A 20,268-nucleotide genomic window follows, 5' to 3' on the forward strand; every position below is an offset into this window, starting at 1 on the left:
ATAAATTTCGCGGATGTTGTGTTAACGGCGTGCGTTTGGTCAGATTATGAATTTTCTGTTATGAGATTATGAATGTACTGTAAATTCATAATCTCATAACAGAAAATTCATAATCGTATAAAAGAAAAACATTTATTAAATTATGAATTTTCTGTTATGAGATTATGAATTTACAGTACATTCATAATCTCATAACAGAAAATTCATAATCTCATAACAGAAAATTCATAATGTCAAAACAGAAAATTCATAATCCCATGACAGAAAATTCATAAAGCTTGCATTACAGAGGAACAGTCATGGTTTCGGACGGGAATGTGTAGGCATGGGTCCAAAGTGAATGTGCAGGCAACAGTCATGGTTTCGGACGGGAATGTGTAGGCACGGGTCCAAAGTGAATGTGCAGGTATGGATTCATAATTTATGAATGTCCGAAATCATTGCTCACCTCAAATTAAAGTGAAATCGCGAAATGTGAAAATGAAGAAGAAAAGTCACGCGATTAATTTAAAAAAAAAAAAAAAGAAGAAAAGATAAAGATGCAATAACACCGTTGGATGGATAGTGAACACGGTTCCATGGCATAACGATTGTGGAAGGCCGGTTTAGGCCTAAGATCGAGAAATTTGAAACATATTTTAATAAAAAGATTTTGTTACGAGATCAATTTGATAATTTTTTTCTTAAATTTATTTATTGTATAAAAAAGAAAAGAAAAGTACGGAGTATCATTTTTTATTTGAATGAATTTTATGCCATAAAAAATAAAAGGGAGGTGGTATATGCATAAATGCAAAGAAAATGACGGATCATCCGATTTGATGGAAACAGTGTCGGGGCGAGTACGTATCGGGGCCCCAGTTGACTGCCCCACCCGTTTCACATCACTGTAGTCTGTAGGTAGCTTCTTCTCTCCCATATTAACTATACGCAGAGAAGAAAGAAAGAACGTTGGTTGCTTTCACCATCTCTCTCTCTCTCTCTCTCTCTCTCTCTCTCTCTCTCTCTCTCTCTCTCTTATATATATATCTATCTTTAATGCAAAAAAGAAAAGAAATATCGAAAACCCCTTTTCGGAGCATACATAAAAACAGAAAAAATATATGTGCACTTGACCGACCGCCATTGAAGCTGTGTGTACCAAGCAGTTTGTGCTTCTGACAATGATAATAATAACGATAATATAATAGTTAAAGAAAGTTCACCTCCTGTTCTCTCTGTGTCTCCTGGTTCATTGTCTTTCTGGGCAACTGTTTCTCTTCAATAGTCAGTTCCTTCAAGTCGAATTGGTTCAGGAAGTGGAAGTTTTCGGGGTTGGGTTTAAGGAAATAGTGATATTGGGGATTGAAGGAATGGAATCGATTGAAGGTGCTCAGGTTAGATCCATAATATGCGGAACGGAGCACGGAGAGAATGGTGTTGGGGCCCAGCAATTCGGCGACGACGGGGGGCTTCACAGCATGATGACTGTGCCGCCGGAAACAGGGAGTTCGTTCACTGCACTGCTGGAACTCCCGGCGAACCAGGCGGTGGAGCTCCTGGTTCACTCGCCGGCGACTAAGCTACCGGAAATTGAACCTCAGAGGAATTTCTATCCCCGTTGTCCTCCGCCGCCGCCGATTTTCCCTTCTGACATAGCACTGATTGACCGAGCCTCGAAATTCTCGGTATTCGCCGGGAATTCCCCGGAGACGACCTCGATTCCTTCGAATTCCAGCTGGAAACCGAATTTCGTGAAGCCCGAGCCCTTGGATTCGGATTCAAACCCCAACTCTTCTCCGGGCGTTTCCAATCCCACTGTCAATCAGAATCAGAAATCAACCAAGCGAAAGGACAGGGAGAAAAAGGTAATCTAACATTCTAACGAATTCCACTTCTCAGAAACGGAAATTGTATGATCAAAACTCATATTCTTATCTATTTTGATGATGAAAATGAAAATTAGGTCAAAGAATCAAGCAAGAAGAACAAGAAATCTGCAAACAATACCTCAGAAGACGGCGACGAAAGGTGCCCGTACGTCCATGTCCGAGCTCGCCGGGGCCAAGCCACCGATAGCCATAGCTTAGCTGAGAGAGTAATCCTAATCTCATGATTAAGCTCTACCAACCTTGTTATTTATGGTTAAGTAATGTTGTTTAAGTGGCTAATTATAGTGTTTGTCTATGTATAGGCTAGAAGAGAGAAGATTAATGCAAGAATGAAACTGTTACAAGAGCTGGTCCCAGGATGTAACAAGGTGAGCTGTCAATTCCTCATTAGTACTAAACAATGTCATAATGCTCTCAATAATTAGATATTCTCTTGCATACCGAACACGTAATCTACTTCAGTCGCTTTATGTCAAGATAAAGAAATAAAAAAGCTGATTGCTTTTGCACCAATAGAAATGGTCTCCTTGTCATTCTTGCTGATGTTTCAACTTTTTGCTTGAGGAGCTTATAGTGTATTAGTGTAAACATAGGCTTGAACCTCGAGGGGTCTTAGGTTTAATATCCGTTACTTTTTGCTTTACATGGATTCCCAGCTTTGTGTCATCTTGGAAGCCATTATTGTCAATTCAGTGACATATGAAATCTTGTTCACACTTCTTACTCGATGTAAACCAAAGAGAATTCTGCAGTCGTTCCTTGTTCGAAAATGGACTGATGCTTTTGGTTGAATAGGTCCCTCATCTGGTAAAACATAATAGAATTAGATAATCTTTATAGGAATTTGAAAGAAATTATGGGGAATTGTTACGGTGAAAAGGGATTAGTCAACTAATCTAGACGGGTAATCTTTGGGGCTCAGGCTGTTATCCATATCATTGATTGTTGCCCATATCATTAGGTGATACAGCAGGTTTTGGTCAGGCCGTGCTCTTAAATTTGGTCAAACATAGGTTGAATAGTTGTAGTTGTAGCCCGGTGCTCTTAAATTTTGAAGACCTTGCTTGTAGATATTGTTAGCTGGCATTCAAATTAGATGTAAAAGGAGGTTAAGTGTGAAGAAATTTCACTCTCTGTGGTCCTGTGGAAACACTCTTTGGTGTATAAGATGTGTGACTGTGTGTGTGGGCCCCAATCCTACCTACAGATGGAATTAAACTCCTTTTTCTTATTATATATAATCATGATACGTTTAATTTTAAAAACAAATGTGTTTGGTTTAAATGCATAGTTAGAATTTTATTGTGCGCTGAGATAATGTAGTGGTACCCGTAAAGAAACCTTATGTATGAAGTTTGGCAACATTAAAGAACCCATGCCTAGAAGGGGCTTTTCTTCTCTTGATTAGCTGCTAACTAGTTATAGAATACTAAGACTGTGCCTACCTGAGCCTTTTCTTCGTTCTGATTTGCTCTGAAGTCCTTTATTAATTGAATATAATGCTTTTATTGCCTCTATTATCCTCAGTCTTTTTTATTATGTGAAACCATTGCAAAGAGAGGGACGCTTCCCAATGATGCTACAGAGATAATCATTGCATGCTATCCAAGCCATTTCTAAGGCACCAACATGATTTCTCAAGTCCATTGATATTTAATGAAAGGTTTCATTGATCAACTGCAGTGATATTTAATGTTAGTACTTATTCCAAGAATGTGAAAATACAATTCGATGCTTGAATTGTACTTTTGTGTAAAAACATCACTATTTTGTAGGGCAGAATCTTGGTCAAAAATAGTAAACTAAATAGTATAGAGTACAGCCATCTGTCTTTAGTAGGTAGAACAGTGTTTCACTTTGGAAAAAAGCTTAGTTGAAGGAATCCTGTAGTGGCTTGTGGTTCTGCATCTCCCTGGTGAATTATTGCTAGGTCTCAAACTATGCTAAGATTCAAATTCAACCTTATAAGCTATAGTTCACAGCTAAAGTATATTCCATTGTTTCTCCACCTTGAAAGAAGCTTTTAGTGGCCATTCCATAATAAGGATCAACTTGGTGTAGTACCCAAGTGTTCATCCCTGGGATCAAATTCTTGGAAACCGGTTATGTTGCATACATTTTCTTCCACAATCCATGCATGGGAGTCGTATACACCATCTCTGACCTTTATAATAGGTCTTTAGGACTTGCTGAAAGTCATTGCTCCTTTTTAAGCCTATAAATCCATTTCCCTTCTAAATTGCTAATTTTGTGATCATTTTTTTTTGCAGATTTCAGGTACTGCAATGGTGCTGGATGAGATCATTAACCATGTCCAATACCTACAGCGTCAAGTGGAGGTTAGACTTAACGGATCATTCATCTAATTTATCATTGATGAAATGTGTCTTCACTAAAATACAACTGTCTCAGTTACAAAATTGATGAAATATGAGGCTTTAAGTATTCATTTTTGGTGAGTTTTTCGATAGTTGTTACTCTTCAAGAGATGGTATAGTTGCTGTAATGCTATAACAATCCTTGAGTTGTAGTGGAGGTGGGTGGTGTTTCTATATCATAGATGGTTCAGGTAATGCAAAATGATGGAGGATGGGGGGATATTTGATGCTAATAATCGGGAAAAGAATATAACGTCATTTAGTTAGGCCTCATTGTTACAAATCTACTATCATCTAAGGCTACAGTGTTTATTTCTTCGTTCTTTTGATAAGTGGCTGTTGCCTGTTGGTAATCCTGCTCATAAAATTTAAACTTTACCATTGTTGGGTCGTATAGTATTTAATGCTTTGTTGCTTTAAATTTGTTTTCCTGATCGAATGTTTATTTGTCTACAGTTCTTATCAATGAGACTTGCAACTGTTAACCCAAGAATTGATTTTAACGTTGATACTCTCTTTGCTGCTGAAGTAAGTACGATGAAACTCTTTAGTTGTAATAGCTATTTAAGAACTCCCGATTTTAGATTAGATCAACGACACCATTTGTGATGATATTTCACTATGTTAGCTAATATTGCAATTTTCAATAAGCACACTGGAAATCGTTTACACTTTAATATTAAAAATTATTTTAACTAATCAGGTGAATTGTGGACCACCTATTGCATCAGCCATCTGTAAACATTTACACCCTGACATGTTCATATGAATATCTCTCACCATACCCATACTGTTGCTTGCCTTTGGAGTTACCTTCCGTCAGAGTCTGAATAGGTGGGTCCCTATATTCATAAACCGCAATACAGGAAAGATGTAAAACATTATCACGAGTAAAACTATATTCAACTCGTGAACATGCCTAGGACTGTTGTTTTTCCCCAACAAACTTACAGACTCCCATCCTCGTCTAATTGGAGATGGATGTCTAGTGAGCATCATTCTGCAGTTTCTGTCTAGATGCTGGAGATCAGATCTCTTGCAAATGTAATTGAGTTTAGTGCCGTGTTTTTAACTTATAAGCATGATAACCAAAAGCAACATAACCTGATTTTTCTATGTGCATAGTGTTGAGCATATAACCATTAATGTGCAATCCAACTATCAGCTTAGGCTTTTAGTTGAGATGGAGCACATGCTTCAATTTGGTATCAGAGCCAGACCAAAGGTCATGGGTCCGAATCGTTGAGCAATCCAACTATCAGCTTAGGCTTTTAGTTGAGATGGAGCACATGCTTCAATTCATATTGCATAGGTTCTATTGATTTCCATGCACTTTATCGTTTGTGTATAAACATTTGCAGACTGGTTCCCCAGTAGAAAGTAACTTTCCGGGCATGATCATGCCATCGATGTGGCCTGAGGGACAAGCCAACGGAAACAGGCAACCTTATCAACAGCTATGGCATTTCAATGGACTTCATCGACCTGTGTGGAGTAGGGAAGACGAGAACTCACTATTAACTTACGACTCAACAAATCCAGGTGCATACCAATCTAGTACCACCATATCTTAGATAGCAAATTAAAGTATTCCAGACAACACTAGTAATTCTGTATTCTTTATTGGCACAGCTTCTTTGCATGCAAATCAGCTAAAGATGGAGCTATGAAGGTAAAACGCGAAGCTTTTGGCTGTAGTTAGGCATGTATATATGACGACGCAGTAGTAGATTGCAGGGAATTTGAGAAAGGTGGTCACAACTCACAACAACTGGAAATCGGGTTTCCATGATCTCTAAATTGCAGCGACCTGGAAATCCTAGTATTATCTCGCCTGAAGGGATGACTGCTTGCTAGTCTTGATTACATATATACCCATATATATATAAATATATGTTTGATATATATATATATATGTATATATACACTGGTGTTTTGCATCTCTGTGAATACTAACAACTTGAGAGACTCGTTCAATCTGATATTGGGTGCATGAAATGATTGATTGATTCATAGTTGAGACTTGGGAATTATATTAGACCAGAATCGCTGCAGATTATAAGTGATTACTTATGATTATGGAAGTCTGTTTTCTGTTATTATTTAAAACTTCTTTCAAACTATTTCGATTGCATCTGGTGTTAACTGGTGTCAGATAATAAATTTAATGTATAGTTTAAGTTAAAATATCAATGAATTTTATGCTAACTTTAATTTTGGACAAAATTAATATCTATTTCAGAATAAAATAATATGAAAGTCAGTTATAATATATTTATAAAGTTTGTTACACTGAAGTTATATATAGTAAGAATACAATGAAGCCAGTGTAGTAGAGTCGTATACGGCAAATTCTTGACTTATCCAAAGATTATAGGTTTGATAGTTCGATTCTCTTACAAGTGACGAAGTCACCGCTGTTCGCCGAAGCTTCACCGGTCGGAAAATGTTGTCAATCCGGTTTAGTTTTGGTGTCCTCGTTCTCTCCCTCGCCTTCCAATTATATTCAGCCACGTCACGCTTCTCCATCCTCCAGGGGTCCCACCTGCCGCTTTCCTTCTCAGTCGTCCAGTTCGGAGCCACCGGCGACGGAGTCCACTACGACACCGTTGCAATACAGAAGGCAATCGACGAATGCTCTGCTGCCGTGGTGTCCAGCCGCCACCGTCCTTGCCACGTCACGTTCCCGGCGGGGAAGTACTTGACTGCAACGGTCCACCTGAAATCGGGGGTCGTTCTGGATATTAGTAGAAATGCGACGATTCTGGGAGGTTCGAGACTGAGGGACTACCCGGAGGAGCAAAGCCGGTGGTATGTGGTGCTGGCGGAGGGGGCAGACGATGTCGGGATCACCGGCGGAGGGGAGATCAACGGACAAGGGCTGAAATTCGTGCAGAGGTTTGATGAGCGGAAGAATGTGATGGTGAGCTGGAACCAGACGGGGGCGTGCTTGGGGGACGAGTGCCGGCCGCGCCTCGTCGGATTCATTGGTTGCAGAAATGTCAAAATCTGGAATGTCAGTCTCATCGAGCCTGCTTATTGGTGGTTCGTATTTCCTTCAAATTCCTCTAATTTTGCAACAATCATAATCCATAAGAACTGAATCTGACTGCAAATGAGTTCATATTCCCGTTTGAAGCTGCATCTTTCACCTGAACCCTAACTGCTTTGACTAGCTTTACGCATTCTAACTCAATTCTTTTGAGTGATGAGGAAACCACAATCACTATCCATAAGAACTGGAACTGGTTGCATATGAGTTCATATTCCTCTTTCACCTTGAATCCTGCTTTGCATTTACTAGCTTTCTGCATTTGTCTCAATATTGTGTTTCATAATCTTGTAGCCTGCATCTCGTACGAAGTGACAGCATATCTATCCATGATGTTACAATCTACGGGAATTTCAATTCGCCTAATAACGATGGAATTGATATAGAAGACTCGAACAACACGTTGATCACAAGATGCCACATTGATACAGGTGATGATGCTATCTGTCCCAAGTCATCCACTGGACCTGTGCACAACCTTACTGCTACCAATTGCTGGATCAGAACAAAATCATGTGCTATAAAATTTGGCAGTGCGAGTTTTTACACTTTCAAGAACTTCGTCTTTGACAATATAACAATCGTGGAATCACACAGAGGTCTTGGTCTGCAGATACGAGATGGAGGTAAAGCATTTCAATCCGTTCTTAGTCAATTTGAATCCTAGTATGTCTAGACAATTTTGTTGAAAACTCAAGTAATTTGGTGGTTTATCTAATTGCTCATAGTATACATCTCAGTTTAGTAATCACTAGTTGTGACTAGTTGGAACCAGTTATTGTTTCTTGCAACCTTCTCCAAAACATAACCTAAAACCTAGTCAAAATGTTAGCCCTTGGTTCATCAAAACTAGCATTTTGAGCCTCTACTTACTTTCATCGTTTTATGCAGGAAATGTTAGTGACATTACCTTCTCAAACATAAACATAAGCACGAGATACTATGACCCGTTGTGGTGGGGAAGAGCAGAGCCTATCTACGTGACAACGTGCCCGAGAGATGCAAGTTCAAAAGCAGGCTTTATCTCCAACATGCAGTTTGTTAACATCACAGCAACCTCTGAAAATGGCGTGTTCTTATCAGGATACGGAGGTGGACTGCTAAGCCATTTAAAGTTCACCAACGTGAACCTCACGTACAAAAGATGGACGAACTACTCAGACGGAATGCTGGACTACAGGCCGGGATGCAAAGACCTTGTTAACCACCAAACAGCGGGGTTCATGATGGAGCACATTGACGGTCTGGAACTCGAAAATGTGTCCATGAGGTGGTCCAAGGATCCAGCACTGAAGTGGAATAATCCCTTGGATTTCAGACCTTCAACTGTGAATAATATTTCTTTGCTGAATTTCGTCTCGAAACCATTCCAAGAATGAAGATGACCTCCTGCAGGGAATATATAAGCTGTTGTTGTGATAATGATTAGATGACTCATGAACCTTTCTTCCCACTATTGAAATTCCCAGTGTGTTAATATCCTCAATAAAGTAGAGAATAAGAAATTTGGAATTTTTTTGGGGGGGAAAAACTGTGCTTTTTATCGTTTTCTGGCAATTGTTGAGTATATAGTATGTAAAATATAAATGTGTTGTGTTGAAAAATATTTGATACATTAATTGTGATTGAGAATCGATCTTTTCAACTTTGTGGTTATGAATTATTATTATTTTATATTTTAATTTTAATTACTGTTTTTTTTTTGTTTTTTTTTTTTGGGATTATAGAATTTTAAAATTTCAGTACCATATATAAAACATAAACGGGATCGCAAGTTCACAGCTCTGTTTTCGCAGTTAAGCAAAGATGCCGTCCGCGAAACCCTTCGCGACCGCCGCAGGGATGCTGAAATCCAGATTGAGCTCGGGCCTTCGAACCCGAGGAGGGCATGGCCCGAACCCATTCCTTACTCCCGGCCACCAGGAGCGCCCTAATGGCTACCTCTTCAGCCGTACGCCGCCGCCGCTGGGGCAATCCCGGAAATGGGAGGACTGGGAGCTGCCGTGCTACGTCACCAGCTTTCTCACCATTGTGATCCTCGGCGTGGGGCTCAACGCCAAGCCCGATCTCACTATCGAGACCTGGGCCCATCAGGAAGCCATCAAACGGCTGGAGCTTGAGTCCGAATGACTGATCGGATCGATCTATCTATCTTGGTATGCTTTTGATTCGCCCTTGTTTGGAAATTTTCTAAGTTAGGGTTTTGGAAGAGAAGACGGGGAAGTCTTTGTTGATATTTTCTGGTGCAGTTGTTGGAAAAATAAGCATTGCTGTTTATTAACTCGTGATTTGAATTGGTAGCTTACGACTTTTTTCCGGAATAACTTCAATTTCTTGCAATGTTTAACCTGGTAATATTGTGTTGTTTCAATGATAATACATTAATACATTTCCTCGGTATACTACGAAAAGTTGAAAATTTTCCCATTTCCTTAAGTTGGTTGTAGTGAGATTCTGCAAGAGCTTAATTAAATTATCCAGTATGTGTTTCATGAGGTTAGAGAGTGATCTTTGTGGTTGGGTATGTTTTGAGCCCAAATGCTTTGCATAGGTTTAAGTCAACCACATTATTTAGCAGGAAAGTGAATGCAATGTGTTCATTCATTGGTTCTAGTTTAAAAGCCTAGAAGAGTTGTTTGCATAGGATTTTGAAGGCTTAATTATGAAATGATTGTTAGTCTGGTGTAACCTTGTCCCATTGAGATCAGCTATTTCTACTCTTTGCAAACCCCTTCTGCTTTTGAGCTTTTCCTATGACCTCAACCAAAAGTAGAGCAAACAAATTTGATTTTGCATAATAATGGGGTAGTATATCTGCTGTAATTTTGGTGTAATTTCCTTCATGTTACTAGACCTTATGTATGATATATTGATATTTTGCCATATTGGTTGGTTTCCTTGACCATTTAAAATAATACAAACAAAATGGCATTGGAGAGCGTGTAAATAATAGAGCTTCACGAACTTCAGTCTGACAAAGAGAATTGAACTTGATAATTGTTGTTATTATTATTATTGCTTTGTTTTTAGTTATTTATTTCTTTATTTTATTAATTTTTTAGAGGTGATAGTGCTCAAATTGTGACATCAACTTCATGTGTTTTTTTCCCTGTAAATTTAACTTTAATGTTTTCCCTCTCCCTCCTTGATTAAATATATTTGTTCAAGGAAATGGACAATCTAGGGTAACTCCCTGCACTACCTAATGTTCTGTTACCATTAGGTCTTTAATTGAATGTTGTTATCCTGCAATCTATGCACATAATCAATGTCTTACAATTTGCTTATAAAATTTCTCATATATAGTAGTGTTTTGGTTTATGAGGGGTGGGGTAGGATATTAGTGATGATTGATGAGAATATTTGTTCCTTGTGTAGTGCAAGGATAAACAAACCCTTCCCCTCCCCACTGTTTAATATAAACTTAACTTTCGAGATCGGTCGAGGACCACGATTTACAGTTTTACTCCCATTGTAGCAAAGTTGAACCACAGATGGGAGTAGTGGAAATTTCTAGTCCAAACCCCTCTAATCCTATGAACTAAATGAGCCTTCATTTCCTCAAGCCTAACCATGTGTTTTGTAGAGAGTTACCTGAAATTAGCATGGTTAAACAACTGGGTGTCTTCTAGTCTTATAGATCAGACTATAATTTATAAGGCTTGATCAAGATGGATCGAACTGCTGGATGGGCCAGTGGAGAAGTGTTCTACAAGCGATGAGACGTATGTTGCACACATTGTTCACTCTTCCATCCAATGGGTGCATTGAATTCTACTAACCTAGTATGAGGAAAAGAACATTGTCATTCAGGTGTTAAATTATTTGTGTTCATGTTGTGAGATTTAGTTTCTTCCAGTCTTGCGAAGCCAGTCCTATTTTCAGGTCTTCCTTCTGAAACGCGTTTTAGCATTGAAATATAATGAGTAGTAGTAGGTGAGAGTGCATTCATTTTCAGCTTATCTTTTAGAATATGCACTTACATACAGTTTTACTTTGTTTGAATTGGCTTATGAGATTTTGAAAAGTTGTCTTGACCTCATTTCCATAAACCAATTTAAGGAGTTGATTAAAATAAGCTGAAAACAGCTTTTAAAGAAGATGTCAGTTTCTGAACTTATTTAATCTATTTTGATCTTTTCTTATGGAGAGTATTTAAAAAGTGTCCATCATAAAAACACTTATGTAAGATCTTTATCCAAACTTGGCCTTATTCAAGAATATATCAATCCAGACCCTAAAACAAAGCAGTTTGCTACTTTGCTGTTAAATATTCCAGACTATAAGCTTTATCTAATGGTTTTCACTGAATTCTAGCTGCTTAATGAACAATCTGGTACTATGCACAGGTCTCTGATTCTCCACACATTTATTTCCTCTTTTTTTTTTTTTTTTTGGAATTTCATTGTGGCATCATGTATTGTGTTAATACTATATACAATGAAATGAACTTTATTCCTCTTGGCATGCATTTGTACTACTCACTGAATGTGAAAACATGTCAGTCCCTCATTCTTTTGGGTGTAAGTAAGCTGTAAGGTTATCATTGCAGTCTTGCATAGTTGATATTATTTGTTTGAATAATTCATTTGAGTTGGCTTCATCATTGGGACTTGTAGGCAATGTGTGGACCTGAAGCTACTTCTTTCTGAAGGAGGAGGTTATATAAGGAATTCCTTATTTGTTACTCCTTCATATTTGAGTATATCAAGTAATCTAGGGATAAAAGTCTCCATCTTTTTGAGATTGTTTAAAGTGATCTAGTCAACAATAACAAGAGAAATTCTCCTTTTTGTTGGAGAAATGAAAAACTAGAGAAAGGAACCTAGCAACTTGTAATTATATTGATCTTCTTCGAATAAGTGTCAAATTACATAAACGTGATATGAGCCGAATTCAAATTAATCTCATACTTATCCAAATTAACTTTGTTGTTGTTATTGGAGAACTGGAGTAAATACAATCAATATACTTTATCCTATGCTGGTAATAATTTAAAAAGAAGGGCATCATATTAAAGTCAAGAACGGCATTTTCATCCCAGCAAAACAGGTCCCCCACACAGAATACATGAGGAAAGCAATACACACTATAATTTTGGATGCCAACCAATACATGATGACATGATGTACCTACCCATTGTACTCTGAACAATCCACAAATCATATTGATGAGAAGTTTCCTCTTCACTCATTCATTCGACCCTTCAATGTATTGTTTTTTTTTTTTTTTACAACAAGTTTCTTGATTTTTGTTGAATTATATTATACACTTTATAAACCCACATTCAGGCTCATAAGAAAATAAATCAATGTTAGTTTAACTTCGAGACTCTTACCCCACACCTATGAAGAGGTAAATTGAATCAATCTAATTTTAAAAAGTTAACATTAAACTATACACTTTTATGCAGAAAGAGTCCAATCTAAAGGCTAAAGCCAAACCTTCCATAGTCATAGCAGGAATTGAACTTCCATCTTAGTGCTGAAAACAAGTATTTAATGAAATTTTTTATTCACTAAATGAATGTCATGATACCAAATAAATATGGTTATTGATTTGATATGTGGGGAAAGATTCTCTTAGTAATTAGGATATTTGGTGGGTAGTAATGGGCTGTGCAGACAGGGCCATGGTTGAAAGGTGATTGGGAAATTAAAAGAGCAGTCTTGTGACGGCAATGGCGACAAAGCTTAAAGTCACAATCAATCATCCTGTGATCAATACATTTTGTATTATGGCGGTGGACATCCTATCCTTGTTTATGCTAATTCTATTCACCACCCAATCATCCATAAATCTATACCAAATAATGTCCTCATGGACAGCTCAGTTGATCACTCAAAATCGAATCTTACCAGTAATATTGTGAGAGCATCCTTTCAAAGTGAGGGACTCAATAGTATTTAGTTGAGTTACCATGATTTATATTTTCCTAGATATTCTATTGAGACAGGATATAGAGCCCTTAAAGTTAGAGATTTAACATTTTAGAAACAATTTATACCAAATAACTTTTGTGAGAGATATAATAAATAAATAAATAAAAGATAAAGCATGTTGGCTTTCACTGTTTGTTGGTCAAATATGACCGGCGAACTGATAGCCTCCACCGGCAACGCAATTACTCCTTCCTCTTACCGACATGTTTGTCACTCTGTTTTGCTCTCATAAACATGTTTAACCAACTAACATGAGATTGGGGTTCGATCTTCACCTATGTGAATAAAGCAAATTATTTGGTCAGTCCCTTATTACTTAGTATACTGACAATAAGAACGGTAGATTAATCTTCTAACTATCAGCTGTAGGGATACCTTTAAGCAACTAAAAAAAATAAAAATGTTTAACCTCAATCTCTTAAAATGTCATCACCATATTCCGCTATCCTTGATTTTAAGGTACTTGGATTTTTTAGTACAATACTAGAATGTGAACATTTTAATGGAAGTAATAGTAAAGTTGAAGAGTTTGGAAAGGTTCATGTGGTGTCACATGTGGTCTGGCTGCCTCCCATATTTTATTATGATGACTCTGAATTCTGAGAACGTGAGCACCAAGCCACCAACTTCACTTCATTCATCCCATCACCACCAATATATATATATATATATATATATATATATATTTTCAACAAAAAAAACAATAATAAAGAAAAATTGAATTAATGTCAAACATTCAATTACTCAACAATAATAAATAAAAAACCCGAACCGAACAAACAACCAATAATGGCTTAAAATAGGAGCGGACAAGACATCAAATTTAAGCCGTAAGATCAATATCAATTCACAATTCTTATCTTCAAATTAAGATAAGATGAGGAGAAGGCATGCCAATTGTGATCGATCTTAGGGCTTAAATCCATTTATTCTATTTGGATCTTAAAATTGAAAATGATAAAAATACCCTTAAATTTTTAAAATTTCAGCACGTCTTAAACAGATGGGTGACCATAAATTTTGACACTAAAATAATATTCCTGAATGAAAATTGATAGAAATTAAATATGTGGACAAAAACTGTCGTTTTGTTAGTACTCATGAGATCAAAATTGGTATTTTGCTCTAAAAATATATACGGAGTATTAAAAAAAATTGCACAACCACTTATGGTTTGGGAGTCAAAATCCATTACTGACCTCCCACCTCATGCACTTAACCACATCACATCAGCCGCGTAACGTAATTAACCGGGAATCGCCGGTCACTATCCTCCACCGACAACAACGTAAACCCCATGTTTAACTCCTTCTAAGTTCTAATCCCATTTTTAACATCATTAGCTCATTACTTAGCTGCTCTTTCTTCTTCTTCTTCTTCTTCTTCCTCGCACCACTACACTACTCCCCGCATTGCATTCCGATCGTTTCCCTCAACTACATATTTGTTTATTGAGGAGAGAGAGAGAGAGAGATAGATAGAGAGAGAGAGAGGAAACGTTTTTTGTACGAGAAGAAATGGCGGCGTTTTGAAGTCGGATCTCTTTCGAAGTTTGCGTCTAGGGAAAAGCAGGATTGCTCTGTAAGTCCACGTTTCCATTGTTGTCCTGTTAACTAAGCAGTTTTTTTAGCTCATTGTGTGGATTGTTATGCATAGTTGGATTCGAATGTGATTGTAGAGAGTGCGTTTTTTTGTCGTTTCTATTGGAGTTTTGGAGATCGGGATTTAGCATAGCCATTTGGAAACATGTGGATCCTTGCTCTTTCTTTATTCTCTCGTCTTGTCGTTTTGGCCTGCAGTTTTCGCTATCGTCTTTATCACTTTCTCTGCTTTGCCCTGTTCTCAATGGCAGCATTCTTTTGAATTTTTTACTGTTTTTGGACTTTGAGTTTCTGTTTCCGTTTTGCTAAATTTACTGCAGTTCTGGTTATTTTATTTATTTTTAATTTTTAATTTTAATGAATTGAATTTTGGAGATACGGTAATTTACAGTTACCCTTTTGCGCTCTGTAACCGTTTTGTTATCCTCAATCTGGCCTCTTTTTATTGAACCGCCTTTCACACCCCATTTTGTCTCTGGAACTATTGCCTTGGTAATGCTTTGAGGTTAGAGGCAGATTTATCATTTTCATCGAAAATTCTAAGGTAAAATTCAGTTTCCTGCTTGTTGATGGATGATGTTTTTGATGCTCTATGTTGATAGATTAATAGTATTTTCTGTGTTTGTAAGTTATATTTGTATGCTGTGTGTTCTGTACATTATATGACTGATTAGATATTCCTGTCTGTCATTAACAACAATGACAAGAATAGGATTGATGAATTGTCTTAAAATGTCTATGATCGAAGTGGAACAGAATTGATGAATTGTCTTAAAATGTGCATGATTCTAGTGACTCTGACTTGATTTGATTTGATTTCCTAATGGAGTGGAGATGAAACTATGAAAGGGAAAAGGAAAGAAAAGTAACTAATTCAATTCTGATCTGCAGTTTGTATGAATATGAAAATATGGTAGCAATGGTTTATGACACTGAATCTTGCTAATTATGGCTTCCTTATGGATGCTATATTGTGAAAAGTAAAGGTGAAACATATTAAATTCTGTAATTTATTTAGTGATTGATCGGAATTAATGATGTTAATGTGATGTTGTTTCAGTAGAAGGCTACTGGCAACATACCATTTCACGTTTGATATAGTTATCATCTCAACATTAAGTTGGTTCAAGTGTGCATTTATTCTTTGAGTGATTCTTGCTAATTATGGCTTCCTTATTTGCTTCAGTTTATAAGGTGAAATATTTTCAGCATGAGGGAAACTGAACGGAAGCAAGTTCAAAAGACTAATCAAATAAAGCGTGCTTCAAAGCCTGATAAAAAAGGTCAGAAACCACAAGAGAAGAATGGTGGCAGAATCTTGAAAGGGAAAGAAACAGATATTAAAGCCACATCTCCTACAAACTCCCGTACTTTAGTAAGTGATCCAAACACGGGCCCTGAACCCCCTGAAGTTTATGAAAATATGGTTATACACTATGTGGATGATGCCAATAGATCTGGTGATACAATTCAAGATTCAAAAACAGTTAAAATGGTTGAGAAGGAGAGTAAGAATAAACTAGAGGGTTATTCACGTGAACAGGGAAATGATTCAAAGGAGGAAGTGGAAGAGGAATCTGATCCTGAGACAGTTAACGATTCAGTATCATCTCAAGGAGATCCACAAACTGTAGAAGACGAAAAACTAGAAAGAGCTTCAAGAATTTCCAGAAATGGATCCTCTGACAGCTCTTCGCATGCATTGCGTGCAAATTCTGATAACGGTGTGCAGATAAAGACATCAAAAAGTGCACCTAAGAACACTACTAAGCCCACAAAAGGTCCATCTAAAGTGACAACAAAAAGTGCACCTAAAAATATGAAAGTCCATCCAAAAGCAATATCAGAATCCTCAGAAGAACTGGATGATATACCTCTTGAAGAGGTTAAGCAAACAACAGATGAAGCTTCAAGCAGTGCCCAAAGTTTTGGAAGTGATGATGAAACCGTCAACACTGCAGAACATTTTGATCATGAAGACAGGGCAGCTTTAGAGCAACAAGTCCAGGAAATGGAATCAAGGATTGAGAAACTTGAGGAGGAGCTGAGAGAAGTTGCTGCTCTTGAAGTTGCACTTTATTCTGTGGTACCTGAGCATGGAAATTCAGCGCATAAGGTGCACACACCAGCAAGGCGCCTTTCCAGACTCTATATTCATGCTTGCAAATACTGGTCTCAAGACAAGCGAGCTACAGTTGCTAGAAATGTTGTTTCAGGCCTTGTTCTGGTTTCCAAGTCATGTGGTAATGATGTTCCAAGGTGTGTTTTAGCTTAATGAATATAGATGTGAGGTTTTCTTCTTTACTTTGCATGCTAACAGTTGTCTTCTGCTCTCAATTAAGGTTGACATTTTGGCTATCCAATGCTGTCGTTCTGAGGGAAATCATCTCACAATCATTTGGAAGTTCTTGTAGCTCAAGTTCTCTTACGAAAATACTTGAGTCCTCTGGAGGAAAGAAGGGTGATGGGAAACGCCTGTCACTCAAGCCGAGCAGTAATGGTGTATTGCATTTTGTTGATAATTGGCAAGAATCAAGAACTTTTACGGCTGCCTTAGAGAGGGTGGAGTCATGGATTTTTTCTCGGATAGTTGAGTCAATATGGTGGCAGGTAATTAATCCACAAAATAATATTTTCATATGTAGAGGAGGCCAGGAGCTCATGTATGTAAAGCTCATGACAGACCTTTATAGTTTAACTAGTTAATTTTACCTGTCATGTTTTGCATGGTGAAATGGTTCCTGATAGAACTGCAATCAACAAATTAAGCAATTGAGTACAGCTATTTTGGAATTCCTTAAATATTGGGAGTTTATAAGGCAAACACTTATTGTAGACATAGAGGCTGCTAACTCTCTGATACCATTAATAGCAAGGAAGCAACTTTATGAACTTTTTCCTTTAATACTCTTCATTAATGCTGGTTGATTCTTTATGTGCAGGCCTTTACTCCAAATATGCAACCTCCCATTGACAATCCATCAATTGGCAAGGCCGTGGTGAGATTATCTGGACCTGCTTTGGGTGACCAACAGCAAGGCCGCTTCTCAATTGATCTATGGAACAATGCTTTCCGAGATGCTTTTAATAGATTATGTCCTGTTCGTGCTGGTGGGCATGAATGTGGTTGCTTGCCTGTGTTGGCAAGAAGGGTACGTGCCCTAGTTACTTTCATTGTCCATTCATCTCTGTGACTTCATTCTAATTGTTAATTTCTCTTAGTTCTTTTCCAAGTTCTGGCACAGATAATTAAGGAAAGATGACTTTCTCTAGATATTTCATTTTAATTTCTTTTTTGGGTTGACGAGGGAAACCCACAGCGACTACCCAAGGGTGTGCACTGGGTAAACCCCGCCTTGTGACCCTATCTGGCAAAGAAACACAAGGAGTTAAACCAGCCTAGGTTGCCCATAGTTGACCGGCTCAAACCAAGAAGGCCGGCATTTGTACTCGTGACCTTGTGCTTACAAGTTTGTGTCCTTAGCTATCTTGGCTGGGGTTTCATTTTAATTTCTTCATTCTATAGTTGGCTGTCGCCTATTTCTTTACGTGTGGTGCAATAAGCTTTACATCTTTCTACCTTTTGTGCTATCAGGTCATGAAACAATGTGTTGCCAGACTAGATGTGGCAATGTTCAATGCTATTCTTCGTGAGTCAGCTCATGAGATCCCGACTGATCCTGTATCTGACCCAATAGTTGACTCAAAAGTTTTGCCTATCCCAGCAGGGGATTTGAGTTTTGGATCTGGTGCTCAACTAAAAAATTCTGTAAGTAATGCAGAATCTTTTTTTATTAATATTTATTTTTTAACCTATTTTTAACATGGATCATGGGCAAGATGTTAGGCAACATCCTCATTTGGTGGAATGTTATTCATTGATTGCAACAGAACTATTACTTTCAATTCATAAGTGTTGTTTCCAATTCTGATTTTGGTCTTAACACCTTATTTGATGCTAATAATAGACTGGATTTTCTTCACAGGTTGGCAATTGGTCAAGATGGCTAAATGAATCATTTGGCATGGCTCTTGATGATTGTGCAGAAGATGGCCATGGCAACTCTGAGAATGATGATCGACCACATGGGAGTGAAAAAAATCATTTCAATCTTCTCAATGCCTTGAGTGACCTTCTAATGCTTCCAAAAGACATGCTTATGGACCGAACAATCAGAATGGAGGTAAATCAACTACAGAGCAGTTCTGCATATTTAGAAATATATATTAACCGTTGCTCATTCTTGTCACTATGCTTTAACTCTTATCATTGTTGCAGGTTTGTCCATCAATCCATCTTTCATTGGTCAAGAGAATACTATGCAATTTCTCTCCAGATGAGTTCTGCCCCGATCCTGTCCCAGGCACTGTATTAGAGGCACTTAATGCCGAGGTTTGATTGTTAACTTTCATATATATCTTAGTAGCATTTATTCTTTACCAAACTAGTAATATGAACAAAAAATTTAATTTCATATCCTTTCTTTCCTATTTCCAGTGTATCATAGAGCGGAGATTATCGTTGGCTGAATCAACGAGCAGTTTCCCTTATCCTGCTGCTCCGGTTGTATATACTCCACCTTCCTCTGCCAATATTGCAGAAAAAGTTGCAGAGGTGGACAGAAAATCCCAGTTTTCTCGAACCCCTTCTTCTATACAGAGGAAGGGATACACAAGTGACGAAGAACTGGATGAAATAGATTCTCCTCTCGCATCCATAGTCGACAAGACATCATCTGCACAGTCTGAGAATGGAAATGGAAACATCAAAGACAACGAAAATAAAGGTAGTTTGGGATCCAATGCAAGATACGAACTCCTCCGGGAGGTTTGGAGAGCAACAACATAGGTAATAAGGTGGATGAATGTTTCTGGGTTTGGTTGTGTTTGAATTGCTGGAATGCATGGTAAATAGAGGAGAAGTCCAAACTTTACAGAACATTAAACTATGATCAGTGTTCCTAGGTTAGATGGAGCATCCTTACTTTTGTGTTTTTTTGTTCCCTTTTAAGGCGGGTATATGTGAATGAAATATAGTAACCAAAGTTATGACACTTGAATACAAAGCATTGCACTGTTTTGTGCAATATTTACTGTACTTGTATTGTACAAATGTACAATAATAGATTATTACATCACCAAAGTAACATCGACTCTTTTCTTTTGAAATCATGAGTTATTATCATTGAATTGTTTATTGACCTTCTGTGGCTTGTGGGCTATTTTTATTTATTTATTTTTATTAAATTAGCTTGGCCTGGGGTCACCCCGTGCGGGTTGCGGGCCATTGCTGGTCAAACCTGTAGGCTGGCATTTTCACGGACCAGCTTTCTTATAGCCTTAACCCGCTTCATTGTGAGGCAAGTGCGAGCTGGCCCATTAGCTTAGATCTACTTTGATATCTCTAAATTAAATTATGATAAC

The 20,268-nt window shown here is 37.7% G+C and overlaps 3 protein-coding genes and 1 long non-coding RNA gene across 7 annotated transcripts; 3 read left to right on the forward strand and 1 right to left on the reverse strand.

Moving 5' to 3' along the window:
• Window positions 1-719: 719 nt before the first annotated feature.
• LOC109181840 lies at window positions 720-13,924 on the reverse strand. 2 transcript variants are annotated; one of them, XR_002054284.1, is made up of 2 exons: window positions 13,896-13,924; window positions 720-986 (listed from the first exon to the last, which is right to left on the reverse strand). It is a non-coding gene; the product is annotated as an uncharacterized LOC109181840 (long non-coding RNA). The 2 variants fall into 2 exon arrangements; XR_002054285.1 differs by lacking the exon at window positions 13,896-13,924 and adding an exon at window positions 6,125-6,137.
• Window positions 993-6,282, forward strand: LOC109181837 (transcription factor bHLH48-like). The gene is made up of 7 exons (XM_019331769.1): window positions 993-1,847; window positions 1,946-2,077; window positions 2,174-2,239; window positions 4,142-4,210; window positions 4,706-4,777; window positions 5,611-5,791; window positions 5,882-6,282. Exons 1-7 carry the CDS (start codon window positions 1,353-1,355, stop codon window positions 5,917-5,919), a joined length of 1,053 nt encoding a protein of 350 aa, XP_019187314.1. The 5' UTR covers window positions 993-1,352; the 3' UTR covers window positions 5,920-6,282.
• LOC109181836 (probable polygalacturonase) lies at window positions 6,578-8,848 on the forward strand. Its single transcript, XM_019331768.1, has 3 exons — window positions 6,578-7,294; window positions 7,596-7,927; window positions 8,193-8,848. The coding sequence occupies exons 1-3, from the start codon at window positions 6,696-6,698 to the stop codon at window positions 8,678-8,680; spliced, it is 1,419 nt and encodes a 472-aa protein (XP_019187313.1). The 5' UTR covers window positions 6,578-6,695; the 3' UTR covers window positions 8,681-8,848.
• Window positions 13,925-14,556: 632 nt separating the features above from the next.
• Window positions 14,557-20,013, forward strand: LOC109182259. 3 transcript variants are annotated; one of them, XM_019332384.1, is made up of 9 exons: window positions 14,557-14,824; window positions 16,031-16,219; window positions 16,388-17,103; window positions 17,187-17,454; window positions 17,787-17,996; window positions 18,440-18,613; window positions 18,831-19,028; window positions 19,124-19,237; window positions 19,343-20,013. In XM_019332384.1, the coding sequence occupies exons 2-9, from the start codon at window positions 16,055-16,057 to the stop codon at window positions 19,691-19,693; spliced, it is 2,196 nt and encodes a 731-aa protein (XP_019187929.1). In that variant the 5' UTR covers window positions 14,557-14,824; window positions 16,031-16,054; the 3' UTR covers window positions 19,694-20,013. The 3 variants fall into 3 exon arrangements, with proteins under 3 accessions (XP_019187929.1, XP_019187927.1, XP_019187928.1); XM_019332382.1 differs by having other exon boundaries at window positions 16,031-17,103; XM_019332383.1 differs by lacking the exon at window positions 14,557-14,824 and adding an exon at window positions 15,204-15,388 and having other exon boundaries at window positions 16,031-17,103.
• Window positions 20,014-20,268: the final 255 nt, after the last annotated feature.

The sequence above is a fragment of the Ipomoea nil genome, unplaced genomic scaffold (genome assembly GCF_001879475.1).
Source record: "Ipomoea nil cultivar Tokyo-kokei standard unplaced genomic scaffold, Asagao_1.1 scaffold1043, whole genome shotgun sequence".
In the NCBI taxonomy this organism is placed as follows: Eukaryota; Viridiplantae; Streptophyta; class Magnoliopsida; order Solanales; family Convolvulaceae; genus Ipomoea; species Ipomoea nil.